The 17,130-nt window shown below is 38.2% G+C and overlaps 1 protein-coding gene across 2 annotated transcripts in view; it reads right to left on the reverse strand.

Annotated features, from left to right (window-relative positions):
• Positions 1 to 17,130, reverse strand: part of fstl4 (follistatin-like 4) — a 221,494-nt gene that overhangs the window by 192,641 nt on the left and 11,723 nt on the right. Inside the window, exons 2-3 of one of the 2 annotated variants that reach the window (XM_026182327.2) lie at positions 14,176 to 14,335; positions 6,810 to 6,843 (exon numbers count right to left, since the gene is read on the reverse strand). In XM_026182327.2, coding sequence (XP_026038112.1) covers positions 6,810 to 6,843; positions 14,176 to 14,325 — 184 coding nt within the window. In that variant the 5' untranslated portion in view covers positions 14,326 to 14,335. Of the gene's footprint in view, positions 1 to 6,809; positions 6,844 to 6,940; positions 7,048 to 14,175; positions 14,336 to 17,130 lie in introns of those variants that run through there. The other variant, XM_080307263.1, reaches the window with a different exon arrangement.

Raw genomic sequence — 17,130 nt, forward strand, 5'->3', positions numbered from 1 at the left:
TAAAGGTTAATATGTTCATAGCTGCTTAGCTTTGTAAGTCTTCTCTAAATATTATAAGTAAACTATATTTGAATAAAAAGGTGAGCTATATGTTTTTATTTTTTATCTGGAAGAAAAAAAATTAACGAAAATTCAAATGCATTTTCTGTTTATTCTGGGAGCTGGTTTATATGTTTTATTTATTTTATCTGAAAAAAAGAATTAAATTTCAAGTCAAAAACACTTTCTTTTTATAAATTTGTTTTTGTTTTTTTAATTCAGGGAGATGTCCTCTCCCCTTAATCCAAGGTATCAGCCCCCATCCAGGAATGATCAATCCAACACACTTATACCTGCTTGGTATTGCGTGGAGAAAAGCAACCTCATCCAGAATTTGGCACAGGTTAACAAGGTCGCTATCACCTGTGATGGATGGAGCAGTATTGCTCAGGACCATTTCCTCACAGTGACTGTTCACTACATCTACAAAGGCAAAATGAAGCAGAATGTGCTTAGCACTGAAGCAGTTTATGAGTCACAAACTGGTCCAGTTGTCGCTAAAGAAATATCAAGCGTTGTGGAGCAATTTCACTTGGGAGGGAAAATAATTGCTGCCACTGTAGACAATGCCTGCAACATGGATGTTGCTTTGAAAAAAATTGGACTTTTTAAAAGTGAGATGCTTTGCTCATGCCCTCAACCTGGCCGCACAAAAGGTGTATGACATTCCTGCAGTTTCCACCTGGTGTGCCAAAATCCGTTCAGTTGTGGTGTGGCTCAAACGTTCATCCTTGAGCAAAACTGTGCTCAGAGAAAAGCAGCGAATCCTGAGTAAGTAGCGCATGAAGTTACATATTAAGAAGTATTGTTATTCATATTACCTTTGTTATAGTAATTTAAAATATGTTTGTGTCTATCTGTGCTTTAGATTTGCCAGAACATAATGTAATTCTTGACGTTAAGACGCGCTGGAATTCTCTTTTCCTAATGGTGGAGAGATTTATGGAGCAGTTTGATGCAATCCAGGCAGCTGCTCTGGATCAACAGCTGAGGAAGCCTATTGAGAAGGACAAGTAAGTGAATGACATGAGCATCACTTGCAAGAGCTAAATTACGTCAGTTACCTTTAACATTGTGAATATTTTTCAACAGGCTAGAAAGGTTCACGCACACTGATTTAATCAAGGCAGAGGAGTTTATTAAGTGCATGCAAGTCCTGTACACGTCAACCATGTGTGTCTCAAGTGACAAGTCACCCACATGCAGCCAAATCATCCCCATCCTGGCCAAGCTGGAGGCACATTTCAGACGATGTGATGAAGACAGTGTTTTCACCTCTTCAATAAAAGAAATTCTGGGGTAGTCTGCAGAAAAGATATCATATACTGTATTTGCAGACAACGTCAATGCGCATGAAAAATAGGGTTACCTTTTTTCATTATCAGCTCCTATGTTATATCTTATTTTTCTTAAAGGATGAAAACCTTCAGAAATTTCTGAAGGAGGCCACGATGATGGACCCACGTTTTAAAGGCAGGCTAGGTGGTGAGGCAGCTACTGACATCTGGGACAGGTTGGAGAAGGCAGCAGTTGCAAATGCCACAGCAGCAGTTGCGCAGGTATTTTCATTGTGTGTGTACAATCTTGTCCTTCTGCATCATGATGTAGTTTCTATGTTGAAGGAATGCTCTTTTACTATCTGTGTGTCCATAGCCTCCCACTGAGGACCCCAAAGCACACAGCGAGGTGGATGATGCTGACATGGACAAACCAGAAAAATATGTAATTTCAGATTTTTTTCTAACACAACCACTACATTCTAAAAGTGATCTTTATTTATTTTGCAAACCTCACACATCTGTTTTTGTTGTTTTTCAGCTAAGTAAAGTCCAGAAGTCACCCTTAGAAAAGCTGTTTGAGGATGAAGACAGAGCTTCAACAGGCTGCTTCTCAAGCGGGTAGAGTCCCCTCAGTCACAGAGCAGGTACAGAAGGAGTTTCAAATATACAAAAGACTGCCAGGAATTACCTCTGGACAAGACCCTGTGGCCTGGTAGTGGGGTAAGAGGGATACACTCCCCAATTTATCTGCCCTATCAGAAAAATACTTGTGTCCCAGCCTCATCAACGCCTTCTGAAAGAGTTTTCTCTTGTGCTGGGCATGCCATCAGCCAAGCGCGATGCCGTATAGCTCCATAAAAGGCTAATATGATTATCTTCTTGCAAAACAAACTGCTAAACATCACAGGTTTCATGACAAAGTTTGTGTTTTCAATTGTTTAAGCACTGGTTCCAACCAAAGATGTTATGTTTTATTGACAGAAAAGGCTAACTTTGTTATAATTTTGCTTAAAATAAATTACTGGGAAAAATAAAAACACAAGAGGTTTTTCCACGAAGTTTGTGTTTTTTATTCTTTAAGCACCGGCTCGAGCACCGTTTAAGCACCGGCACCATTTCAAAAGTACCGTTTTGGCACCGGTATCGGATAAAACCTAAACGATACCCATCCCTACTCCTATTGTCAGCTTATTTGAAGAATCTCTAACCTTGACAACATTGTGTTAGGTACAAAGACCAATTTATCCCTACTAACAATTAGTGAACTTTAGAGCGATTCTTAAGAATTTGGCATGTTTTTTTTTTTTCTTTGCAGGGGGGGAGAGAAACAGAGTGAGATACAGAAAGGAAAGACCAGGAATTACTGAGCTACATTGAAAACAAATAAACAATCAATCTGATGGTGGTGGCCAGTGCTGACTGTGTTGGGCCTCGACAATAAATCAATTTAAAGTAAACACTGCCCCTAGTCACTAAGTATAATCTGCTCTGGCGGACATTAATTTACCAATTCTTTATCATCAAGCAAAGGGTTTTGCTAACTACTGTAGCTACTGTGAGCTAACTACCTAGCTAGTATGAGTCATGGATAGGGTCACTTTAGTCAGACCAGTAGTGACAAGCCAGTAATGTTTTGTTAAGGTTACCACAACATCTTAAAACAGATATAATAAAAGTTTACAGTATTTACAGTATCAGGTAGGTTTATACACAGAGGGTTGACAACCTGTGTCATTGTGAAAAGTTGGTATAACAAATTAAGTGTCTGGATGTTAATGTATTCAGCTAAATAACTGGTTATCTTGCAAACAAACTGAAGAAGAATTAGAATGTATCAGAAGACAACAATTTTGTCCTACAAGGGAGTATTCCTACTACAATGAGCCAAAAAGTAAAAACTGACCAACCAGAAAAGAGCTAAAATCTAATCTCCTGCCCACAAAAACTCCAATTAAGCAACATAGGCCTAATTTACAAAGATGGGCAAACTAACACGAGGCCATAAATGCAGAAATCTGCTAATGCATTTAAAGTTTTCCGGTAATCTACTAACAGTGCACTAATTTATAAACAAAACCCAGCAGTTGATTTCAGTAACGACCAATGCAATCTAACAAGAGCACTACAAAAAAAATAAAAAAAATAAACATTACCCTCTGTTTGTGCTTTTAGAACAACCTGAGGCAGCCAAAGGAGAAATTTTTATAAAGAGGCAAACTAAGAAGAGGCTGAGGACTGTGTGGGGTCTGAGAGTCAGTGTCTGCATAAATATAACACCTCATTATGGATCCAGAGAAGGTATGATAGGTAGGTAACAAAATATTACAAACTAAGTCTTTATGTGACATCTGAACTGTGCAGAAGAAGAAAATACACATTATTCACCTTCAAAGGCTGACCCATATGAATATTAGTGAAGTTACTGTTACTGTGCCTCGTGTGTAAATCTACTCAGTATTCTTGATTTTTTTTTTCCTGCATTCCATGTGATGTTGAAGGGATTCATTAAAGTTTATTGCACATTGCAACATTCAGATAAAAATCTAACCCACTTCTTATGAGTACCATTAGTTGCTGTATTTTGACATTTCAATATGGTATGTAACAGATCCAATACCTCTGAGAAGTGAAAATGAACATGAATGGTATTCTTTCCGCATGCAAGACTGTGGAAGATATGCAGACTTTTACCATTGTTTAATGAGCTCTGTGTAGAAATGTGACTAAAACACAGCAAAGCCACCAGCTTGTTGTAGGAAAACATAACTTGGCTGGATGTAATACCCAGCGCAAGGCACGTCTTTCTCTTGCTAATTCCGACTCCGCTCAGTTAAAGTGAGTTCTGCTCTGTTTCATCAAAATACCAGTATTCCAGAGGACCAGAAATATACCCAGGGCTTGGACTGAGCTAAAATTTTCACATCATGCTCATAGATTTGAGCAATCCATCCCCAACAGTGACAACACCTTTCCCTGCATTCTAACTAAATTTACACTTGCAGCAGCAACTATCATCAGGTGCAAAATAAAACATCTTTTTTTTCAGCTTTGAATGAATGATGCAAGTAAATTACCTACTGCAAGCCTTAGTAAATCATGCTTGTATGATTTTTTAAAATACTTTCCTCCCAAAATTTGACACTGTGTTAGGCACACTCCTACAAATACATATGCAATATTGCCTGTAGCAAAAACATCTGTTCATCCCTTTCATTCAGAAAACTGACTCTCGGCACTATTTAATTCAATCACATATGTCAAAAACAGGCCCCTAATCCCTCCAACTCTATTTTTATTTTGATAAGTCACATAAAAGTGAATATAACTGAATGTACAAATGTACAAGAGCAAATACATGCAATGCAATCCTAATTATTTGTATGTTTTTCATTTAGAAGCATTAAAAAGTGACCTTGTTGAGGAGTAAATATTTAATTTATTTGATTCAGGAGAGAGAGAGACCGCAGTCAACCACTGGGCACTGGTAACAAATTATCACAATCTTCAATCAATTACTTTCATCCTCCGGTGCTCCCATCAATTTCCTGCCACTGCATACCAAATACGTTTTCTGCCAATATGGGTTTATATGTGCCCTGCAACCAACTGTCCAGGGTACACCCCACTGTTTACCCTATGACTGCTGGGATAGGCTCCACCGCCCCTTGGACCCTGAACTGGATAAGCAGTTAAGGAAATGGATGGACGTATGGATGGGTTTATACACTATTCTGCACATTCATTCAATTAACGCTAAACTTCTAAAGCTTGAAATATGTTTAACTTTGTCTAGAACCACCTTACTGTTTGTTTTTTAATGAGCCATCAGCGTGGGCCTCTGCTTTTCAATATGTGCTTTCTATATGTCAACATGAACATCTGTGATGAGAGGTACAGCATATGGAATCGCCTGTCATTTTTAGCCACATAATATAGTGTTCAAGGGGGGAAAAAAGAAATCAGCTAATAAACATCTTTGGTGGAAGATAAATACGAAGAAAATCCTCTGGGTCACGTTTAGGTTGAATAGAAGCAGGCACAGATAACTGAGACAGCAACCAGACTGCATATCATAATGGGCCTAATGCTTACAGATGAAGTCGCTTGTCAGATAGGAAGCAGTCAGCCAGGAAATATTGCCTTTACAGTAACTTCCATACAAACTGCTCAATCTCACTGCCATGACTCCAATAGCACAGAATATCATGTGTGAATGCTTGGGCCATTTGTAACACACACACACGCATGCACGCACGCACGCACGCACGCACGCACGCACGCACACACACAAAAAGACTTCATCTTCATGAGCATTGCAGCTACGTGTCAAACAACACCTTTCACAACAACTCAGCCAGCAACTCAAATGGACTGAGTAAACAGAGAGTAAAGCACTGAAAAAAGGCAATGTAAAATAAACACTGCAGACTGCCAGAAAATAAATCTGAGGTCTCTGCAACAACTTGTTCACTACCTGTACCGAGGGATGAAACTATCTCGTGGCACTCTTTAATCATCAGTAGCATTGCAAACATAAAAATGTATTGATTGTGTTTAATTAGTTTGATAGAACAGCTGTGCAGAACTAGTCCACTGGTTAAAAAACAAAAACTGCTGCCGGGTAAACGCGAAGGGTTACTTAAAGACAAGCTTCACTAATCACAAACATACAGGCTGATAACTAGTACTATCAAATATTGATTTAGGATCAAAATAATGGTTTTGGCAGATTAACAGATTAGCCAGACCTGATGCCCATGAAAAAATCTCAACCGTACTTCTACTAAAACTCAACAGCCAAGCTTACAGGGAAGGTCAAAAATGTAAATGATCTTTGTATGGCTAACTGAGCAATTACTTCATTGTAAAGCAGCACACAAGTCACAAAACATTACTTACTCATTTCTGACAGGAGAATAAAGTGGGTTGGCAGCCATAATTATTAACCTGACAACTATATTTTTTAGCTTACTGACAGGGTGTCATTTTGAATGAGTGACTTCAGGTGCTTTTACTTTCTATTTGTTAGAGTTCACGAAGGAAGGCAATACACAGTGCAGTCAAGTTTATTATTATGATTATTAAAAGTCTTCCTTTATTTGAACTATGCTTTTCTTTCCCCAAATTCTGTAAGCTAATGCTTGTCAGGCCCTCAGCTAGTTGCTAAATAATCTCTTGATAAACACAACAACTGAAACGCTTTCAAAAATGCAAATCTGCCATGCTTTCAAACACTTCAGTATAGTACAGTGGAGCAATATATGTCACAGTTACATCATTATCATAGCTTTGCCCAAAACTGACTGCATGGTTCATTTTATGGGAGGCATTTAGATTTGAATTACTTTCCAGCAGCATTTCCTAGTAATCAGAAAACTAAAGTGTATGTCAGAATAACAGAAGAAGAAGAAAAAAAAGATTTTGTAATGGAGCACAACATGGCATATTTTGAAAAATGCTGTTTGGTTTGAACACAGTAAGTGTACTCACATTGATCGATGTTCCCGTCTGCTTTCCCCTTCTCCTGCAAACAGAGAACACACACAAAACTGGTTATTACAGGCTTGGAGGAGTGAGACAAAAACAGCCCTTTCTGCAGCTTTTTGCAGACCATTCGTTACCATGCCTTCTTTTCTTTTCTAGGCTAAGTGAAAGATGAGGGCAGAAAACAAAGGTGAACAGATGGAAAGAGAATGAAAGGAGAGTCAGAGTGGGAATGAGAGAAAATGCTTGAAAGATGACAACAGAAAGACGAGAGGACTTTCACTAAACTGGGTACCAGAGTCAATTTAATCACCCTAATTGGAAACAGACTTGCCAGCAGGCTGTTAGAAGGCAGGTGTCACCATATTGTAGTGGAATGTTTATCCGGATGTTGAACAGTCGATACCAGCAAGATAAACTGTGATTTATTTCCCAGTTCTATCAGTGAATCTGATATTTAAATGCACTTTTAAGTTAGTCTCATCACCTTCATTCATGGCATTCCAAATATGCTAAACTAGCATTTGGATGATGAAATTAGGAGCAATTATGTTCAGCTTTGAGGTACATAAAAATCAAATTTCAAAGTTAAGCAAACCAGGTGCTGAACATGTTGGAGGAGAGGAAAATTATCCTGTAGCATAACTGAGCAATGGCAGTGGTAGAAAAGAACATCTGTGACAATATTACGGCCTAATATTTAAACGGATGTCAAAAGCAATGAAAGCATTAGGTGCCATGCAACACAAATGAGAACAGAAATATGTAAAAGTAAAAAGAAAAGCGGGTAACCATGAATTAATGATGGCATAAATGGAAACCATTTGGCGTGTGAAATGGTCGAGCTCAAAAACATCATACTTTTTTTCAAATTTTGCTTTTAGATGCAATCGAGCTGACCCGTACGTGCAAACTATGGGCGTGCTTTTAGTTGTCAGCATTATAGTGTGCGCTTCGTGCTTTTTAATAACCGATCGCTGGTGTTTACAGCGCAAGGTGCATGAATTGTACCTCGGCTCGAGATGCAATTTCACGTACGTGGGTAAAACAAAAAAAGATCGACACGCTGCTTTAAAAATAGAACGGAAACACGTCTTCCAATGCAAAAACCCCTTCTGAAGAAGCCAATACGAGGCAGCAATTGAATTGTTGTGACATTCTGCATTCTCGTCCCTCAGTGTGGATGTCACTGGTAATGAGGCTCAGTGATAAAACTTGCGTGCAACTGCGAGGCCTTCTTGGCTTCCCAGGAGACCGAGAGCCTCACGAGAAACGCAGCAGTTTTAGTAGCTCCTGTCATTGCCTCTGCCTCTGTCTCTACATCTCTATCCCTCTCTCTTCCCTCCCTCTGCCATCTGTCCATCTTAATTGCAGACGTGCTTCCTCATCATGGCAGGATAAAATTGAGTGTGCTCATCAGCACCGCCTTCCATCATCTCGAGTGCTGCTGTTTGATCAATTGATTAGAGAATCAAACCAAGCATAGAGGTGAAAGAAAGGCTACGTCTTTCTTTCTAAAAATACTGTCCGCTTGTTACAGTGGCTCACCGGGGTTCTTCTTGCTTGCCACCATATTTTATACATTCAGCTTCGGGGGAAATTAATTTAGTGATAATGACGTTTACTGTGATTTGATCGTGCAAAGTAAAAACCAAGTAAAAGCCATAAATAGTGAGTACTGCATGCTTTTAGTGGGTGGAGAAATGTAAATAACTACCACCAGAATTTCATTTGAGCAAATAGGGCAAACCCACTGGGTTTCAATTAGGGAGGATCTGATGCTTTTCTCTGCCATTTTTCCTTTGGTTATAGAGGCTGATTAGATGGCTGTATTTTTACTGGAAACTCCTGCAGATTATGTGATAAGACTATGAAAATGCCACAAGACACACACAATAGGGGAGACAGAGGATTCAACACATTTCAGCATCTCGAGCCTGAGGCTGTTTGCTTGACTTGCATTCCCTATGGCTTATAGCGCAGATGTCTCTGGCATTATATAAGATGTACTATAAATAATATTTTCATATATAAGACAATATTAGAGTATGGGATTATTAAGAGTATTCCACGTAGAGTCTTGCATTAGCAGTTCTTTGCTGTCATATGCTTCCAGGTCAGTTTATAGATACTTTTGAGACAACATTCCCCTAAAAATGTTTCATTAGGCTAGTCCCATGTAACTTGATAAAGTTCATAAAAGTGACGCATTGTGCTGTTATGAAGGAAAGGATTCTGTAACACGTTCGCAGCATCCTCTAAAATGTTTACTGCAGAAAAACCAGGGAAGAAACTCAGCCAAATAACCAAGAAAAGCAGTTTTCACAGGTGATGAACTCAAACAGTTAGTTAAATAAATGCTAGCCATTGGAGAAAATAATTTCAACCAATTCCAAGTGCCCGAAAGAAAAGAGTCAGAGTATGCAACTGCCACACAAATTATTTTCTAAGTATCATTTTTCTGGAGAAAAGAGTTACAGTAATGATGGCTGTATGATAAACACCACTGTTACAATCTGAAGAGGGTGGAGGAGGATTTAATATCTCTACCTCCAAGCAGCAAGTCATATCCATGGAAAAGAGAGCACGCAAGCTGCATTGATGTGAGAGAAAATATAAGCTCAAGTACTTCTTAGCTTATATTGTAACCTACCATAGGAATAAAAAGCAGGGGGTATTATTCTAACAACAAATGCTGTATGTGTGCAGAAAGACTGATTAAGTTTATTTCTTTATGTTACACAACTCCTTTGTTCACAAAGGCCAGAAACTTTTACTGTGAGACAGATTTCTTCATTAAGAAAACAAAACAAAACTAGCACTAGTTTACTTAGAAAAAGAATAATAACACCGGTCACTTTCACAATTACACAGTCTTTTCTCCACAAACTGCTTTCCAGCGATGTAAAAGAACGTTTAATATGCTTTTAACAGCAGCTCTCTGCTACACAGAAATAAGCTCATTTAAACTTGGAGGACATTCTTCTTGTTAAAAGGCATTTTTCCCTTCCTATTGTCGCCAAAGTGCTTACTCATAGGGTCATCTGATTATTGGTGTTTCTCTGCTTTCTCTGTATTATTCTCTTTACAGTATAATTCACCAAGAGGAAACCGATGTTGTGATTTGGACGTGAATAAATAAAATTGAATTCAATTTACATTACAGTAAATAGGGGGCGTGTTGAGTCTCTGACAAACATGAATAAATAAAGCATCACCTGGCTGGATTTTTATCTGTGCAATAGCTTTTCGTACTAAATGAGCAGTCACGACACTGTGAGCAGACTGAAAATAAAAAACTGTGCTTCTAATATTATGGTATTGGTATCACAGTTGGCTTCATATTTGCATTTCTCAGTACTTTTTGTTGCAAAGTTTGAATGTACAAACTGAATAAGAAGGATTTTGCCTGTGCAAACACATGCTTCCACCTTGGATGCCATTTAAACACCCACACGAAACAAGAACCTGACACTGCCGCCACAGAAACTGACATTTTGTGGGAATGCAATTTGAACAACAGGGCAATTCAAGCCAAGCAGTGCCCGTTATGAAGTCTACTTGAATATGCTTTCTCCTCAATCTCTTAAATGTGTTGCTATCCAGGCATCTTTCACGAATGCGCCCACTTTCATTCTATACATCTCTCTCAAACTCCTAATTTTAAACAACAACAAAACTTTTTGCTGGAATGTGATTATTGAAGACCAGCTCAGCATCGTGGTTTCAATATACAGAGACAGAGATAGTTTGATGAGAAGACATTTCGATGATACTGCCTGAGGACACAAAGAGAACCAGGAGAGGAGCAGGAAAGGAGAGCTGAATCGCTGTCTGTTCTCCTACAAGAGTTCATCTATCCACATTCAATAGATGATCCCTGATGTTTGTTGCTTGGAAAGAAGAGACTTGTCTTATCTAACAGCAATTCATCAGTGCAGCAACAAGCCACTTAACGGGCTTAATGAAGTGCAGCCAAAGGAAAAAGGAAAAAAAGAATCAGACTCTGGTAATACACGTTATGAAGCGGTGATACGTTCACAGGTATAACTTTGATTATTTTCAAATGGAAAAAAAAGCCTGACAAATTCCAACATGTCTCAGTATCAGATGGAGATGGAGCAGCTTTATGTTCCAGCAATACTCACTGGCAAGAACAACTCTCTCAACCCTTCCATTTATTACAATTTCCCCAAGCTTCAAGTAGCAATTATAAACAACTGCTTTCCTAGAAGTTGGATTTTCTTTATATATCAAGAAAAACCCTATGGGGAGGACTCATTAATCAATATGCTAATCAAGGGTTGCTAATCAAGTCCTTATAGAAGGTGCACGAGAATAGGTGCAGTAATTGATTTTCCACTGCCATATACCACAATTTCTTTCACAAATAACCTCCAAACTAAAACCGATAAATCAATGCTGAAAACGCAACTGGTGCTGAGTGCATGTAACTAACACAAGTGATCTTTAAATGTAGCTGCTGATTTAGAGACTGAAACATAAATTTCTTGTGGTTTATCCTATTTGACTGTAGTATATGTAGGCTGATATATATTGAAACTAATTTTTACTGTACATATGTAACAAGTAATCACTTGTTCTCATGCTATGCTACGGCAGGCCAGGTAGGCTCCAACACAATCAATACCTAGATTGCACAGTTTTAGACCTAAAATATTTTAATAGTTGCAAGCATTTGCTTTTTTTTTTATCCAATTATTTGCAGCTGCACACTTCAATTGAAGAAACTGGAAACAACCTCAAAAAGCTGAAGCTGGAATTATGCTTTTTGATGGACTTCCAAGTTAGACATCTGTCTTAAAGAAGGCAGACACATTCAAACTGACTGATGTTCTTTACCAGATGGTTGTGCTGAGCTTCACGAGCTCATTCAGTATCCCCTACCACTGTAATTGTAGTAGAGAATACTATTATTGCTTCATATAAAGGCAAGCATTGCATATGTTGTGCCTGCCTGAAAGGTTTTCTTCAGCTTTGAGTACAAATTATGAGGAACCAGCCTGAGCAGAATGTGAGCTAACCCTCTGGGGACCGCAACAAAATAAAAAGTAAAGCTCTACGGGTTCAATTCATCATCAAAATGTAAATGAAAACTGGAAATTAAAACACAAAAAGAGAATCTGACATTGTGAGCAGAAGAGTATTTTTATTCTCTTTTTTTTTTTTGCTTTTTCCTGCAGCCTTTCTCCTGTTCATACAAAGCCTAACCTTCTTACTCCTAAACCTTAATCCAGTGAGCACGGTTCTCTTTTTCTGCGGTAGCTGTAAAATCACTTAACAGCTATGGTCTTTATACAGAGGCCAGTCCCAAACCAAATCATAACCGTCCTGTTAAGTGTTGCGCTTACAAAATTGCATGTTGGCGAGTGTTGTCTTTCAGTATGTAGTAACACAAGAATCCAGAACCAAGACTGATGTAGCCTCAGCCACACGGCAAAATAAAGGCAACATTCACCCACAAACAGCACATTTAAGTCTGTTTATAATAATAAATAACATATACAGTACATAATGTGCTTGCAAAGTCAGACTGTTCTATAGTACCTCACATCTGAGCCCCAATATGGACAAGTTAGACTAACATGTTCTTTGTTTTTTTTTAACCATTGTAGTGTTTGTCTGTCAGATCCTGACAGACAAATTCATTCTCCTCATTTAAACCATTGCAAATATAAGAAGCAGTGGGCAGCTGTTGTTCAGTACCTGGAGACCAACTCCAGTCAGTGCCTATCACTGGATTACATCTGGGCATAATGACAGGAGAGTTAACCAAGCATGTTTTGATGGCAGGGAAAAGTTCCCCAAGGAAACCTGCAGAAGCCTCAAGTTCCATATGCTTACACATTTGTGACAGCTAATATACTGTAAATGTCCCAAAGCTGCTATGACCCTGGCATGGACATGTCAGCATAGTCTTTTGGTTATTATGTAAGGATCCAGGAAGTTGACAATGAGTCAAAAATCAAAAGGCTTAATCTGAAGTTTTTAGTTTATATTATTTTGTTGAGCAGGTGCAAAGCAAACATACTTCTCCTTCTTTATTGCAAGTGTTACATTATTTTGGGGGCATTTGAGTTATGGTGAAAATCTGACACTGTTTATTCTTTCCCAGAGGCTTTGAGAATGCAGACTTGCATATTGTGAAATCATGGATTTCCATGATTCACCTCACGGTCAACTCTCAATTCTGGCACCAGTTGACAGCGTTTTAAGTTCCAGTTCTGGCCAGATAGATGGATTCTGTGCCTGGGAATTTGTTTTTTGCATCAAGTGATGTTGGGAGACAGAACCTCACGGCAAAATGGCATTCCACAACAGAGTGCCAACTTGGCATAGCCCGAAGTGAGTGAGACTTACAGACCAGGGGGTGTTCATCATTCATTTTGAAAAGAACCAGGATGTCTACAGGGCTGTGTGGTGGCCATCTGTCTGCCTGTGCATAGGTCTTTTTGACAACCTATTTGGGCTTCATGTTTATTATCTAAAAAACAAATCAATCGAAGGGATCATTCTTCCTGGCAGGAGACAGTTTTCTGAAGGGTGTCTATTTCCCTTTTTAACTCATGATTCTTTTGCAACCAGCCCTGATAGATACAACCAAGTGACCTCATTCAAGTGCTTGCCCATGGGTGTTAAAGCAATCATCTCCAATTTGTTGTAAATGGCTAGATGAACAATTGCTAGGTTTAAATATAAAGTGTAGACAGAAAATGGCAGGCAGGTGTAGGATGGTGGTTAGTGTACCACTAACTGTTATAGTAACTGTACAACAAAGAACAGATTCTCACAGTTTGGATGTCAACATTCCATTAATGGCTTTTATCGGTTGTTATCAGGCCTACATATTGTCAATAGCTTCCTCTACCTTTGAGTATACTCATTCATTTTAATCAATAAAAACCTGAAATCTAGATTATATAGATGTATAGCAGCAGTGTAGATAAGTACATATGAAATAAGGTCATCCATGGTCATCCTATGCACATGCATCAGTCCTTTATGCTCTTATACTTATCTGCAGAGTGATATGTATATAATGAGTTAACCGCATCAGCAAGTCATAGTGCAGGAGATAGAAAGTGACAATAAAATAAATGTTTTACAGGATTTAAAATCTGTTCAGATTTACAACAAACATGCTTTTTTTTTAATCATTCGACTGTGTGGCTCGCTTCATTTTTCTTTACAACCTTGATTTGATTTAAGGTTGATACGATTGATTTACTGTTCATCACTGCAAGTGTTTTTCTAGCTTGACAGACAGTGAAGGTAATGGCCTCAGTGGGACGCAGTACAGTACATTAGTGCATTGATGTGTATGTGCGTGCAGAATGCACGGGATATTTACCATGGCGCGAGGTTCCTGGGAGGAGGTACGTGACACGCTGACTGTATCCCCGCTGCTTCGCCTGCTGCTCTTGTGCCCTTCAGCGAGCCAGCACCCCGAGGTTCCCAGCAGAGCGGCCACAGCCACAGCCCAAACACCCATGCTGCCCATGAGTGTTTCTCTGTGTGAAAAGCAAAAGTACAATGCACACATAGTTCTTAGACTCTTTCTGTTGTTCTGCAAACTGCAGTTACAAGAAATAAGTGCAGCACAGTTTAATAGTTCTCTTAACAAGTGTCTGTATTTATCAGGAACGTGACAGTTGACATGTCTAGTATGCAGTTGAAAACTGTGAAAATGAGACATAACCTCTTTAACATGTTCTTTAATCAGCGTGAATAAATAAACAATGTCAAAACTGTGCTGTTTATTACGTAGCTTTGACTGCAAATCTTCACACCTTACCTGTGATTTTAATCTGTCATAATCCAATTTGTATGCAAATAATTTTTGATTACTTTATTTACTTGATAATATATCAGTTTGTTTGCCCCAGAGGAGATAAAGACACATGAGTTGAACTCACGGTACCAATTATGCAGCTTTCCTCTCTGTGCAAAAAGCACAAAGACAGAAAAAAAATATGTGAGCCCTAATTCTTACTTTTTATTTGAATAACTCTGTCTTTATTGAATGTTTATCTGATATTGCAGTGCTTCCAAAATGTTTACAGATGTCTGATAATAGATTTAGTACATGCAGAGACAAATACCTGAAATTATGTTAATGTATGCTCACAGACCAAGTGGAACAAGTATTATACTCGCCATGCACGCACACACATCACACAGCATAATGCTGCTATGTACACATCAAAGACCACACTGATGGGAATAATTATGTGTATTACAAAGTACATAAAAAATCTTTTGATGTCAACAAAGAGAAAACCCTCTGAAGTAAGAAATGGTGGAGTGGTGTGGGAGCTTAAAATAAAAATTCAGAAGATCGGTTTCACTGCTGTGACATGCGCACACTCACATACATACTGACAAATTCAAACATAACGGCCTCAAATGTCTTTCAAATAATGAGTAGTTCCTTTTGTTAATCATCTAAAAATGACAAAAATTTGAATTGAATAATTTAAACATTTAACTATGTTTGAAATTATGCCTCTTCTTTAGCCCTGATTGCAAAAGTAAGTGAACTAAAGAGCATTTCAGGTCAAATTAAATCACTCAGTATTCTACAGATGAGGGGAAAATATTATAGCAATTGGCTTAAAGTGAACCCCAGACTCAATAAACAACACTAATCTTCAACACAGTCACAATAGAATATAATGCAGGCTTTATAAAGACTTTCTGTCTGCTTTTTTATCTCATCAATGAGTATTTATTGCAAAGATATTGTACTGAGTTTATCTTGCACTGCACTGATGTTTTTAGTATTGTGCCAGCCTCCTGTAGCGTTTGCCCTGAGGGGAAATATTGACTTCTCATCGGATCTTATCAGCTGATGTGTGTCTTTATAGTTCCACTGTGCGACATGGCAGTTTGTTACGTGTGTAATTGTGCTTTTAGGTAATAGGTTTATTGTTTTTATTGTGGACTTATGCTTTAGAATATGGCTTTATTGTATGTTTTACTGCTGAACCAGCGTGAAAACAAATTTCCCTTAGGGGGCCATAAAGTTTGCAGTTGTACTGTAACAAGGGCACAAAAACCCATGATGCATCTCAAGCAGTACAATAGTTTATGGTGTCAAATGTCTGCAGTGATGCTTGACTTGAATGCAGAATTTTAGAAGAGAGTCGTGATTCACCTTGACCTGTTATGCCCTGGAGATGGTGGCTGAAAGTTTATCCAAGCTAACTTTTACTTTTTAAAGTAATAATTTTATGGCCATTTAATTTTTGCTTTCTTTTCTTTTTTTCTTTTTTTTACTATTTGCAAGCAGCAAAACAAAGTGTACACAAAACGGTTAATGTATTATATAATGAAACTGATAAGAGGGGTGTGCTATAAGTCGAGACTGATGGGTCTTTCTTTGCACCAATAAGAGTGACTTGTGTCTTTAAATAAGTTAATGAAAGGAAGGTTATGAGGAAAAAAATAACACACTGATAAAATGGGTCTGCAGAATTACAGGACCTGTAACATCAGATAATTAATCTTCCAGGGCTTGACATTGTCGCTATGGGTTATGCTTTTCACATTCATTTGGTCCCTTGATAATATAAAAATTGATTAATAGAGCTTTAAGGAAATATACTTGCAAAGTGCACTTTAAGTAACAGCATAGTTTATTCAAAAATAACTTATTCTGATGTATTGCAAAGATAGATATCATTTTTTTAAAAACAGACTGTAGACATGCAGTAAGAAAATGTAAAAATGAGAATTTACTGGGAATTACAGAATGCACAGCAAAAGGAAAGCAGGAACCAAAGCAAGAGTCCAACAGTGATGAGGCAAAATAAAAAGAATGTAAAAGAAGATTATGAAGACACCAAATACTCTCAGAACAACTGGGAGAACTCAAATAAGCTCAAAGAAGGAGAGTCAATTGACAACACAGTAACTGACATGGGAGACACATGAGGAGGTAATGGGAAACAGGTGGAAACAATCACTGAAACAAGACAGACAGGTAGTAAAACCGGCTAAGACACACAAGACATGTAACTACCAATATATAACAGCAAGAAGAAAACCTGCATAACTCCAATAAAACACTAAAACCACCAGCACATCATGATATATTTAATTTGCCGCATAACAACAATATGTTGTTTATTTCATTATCGCTTTCAATGGCTGGAGCTTGAAGAATTTATACATTGTGAAATATGTTGCAAATGTTGGGGTTTTGTGATTACTTTGCTGCAGTTTCTTATGTGACAGTTGAGTAAAGATACTCTGTTACTTTTCACTGCCTCATAGACACAAAATCACACAAGTCCTGTCAGTG

The sequence above is a fragment of the Astatotilapia calliptera genome, chromosome 10, assembly GCF_964374335.1.
Source record: "Astatotilapia calliptera chromosome 10, fAstCal68.1, whole genome shotgun sequence".
NCBI lineage: Eukaryota > Metazoa > Chordata > Actinopteri > Cichliformes > Cichlidae > Astatotilapia > Astatotilapia calliptera.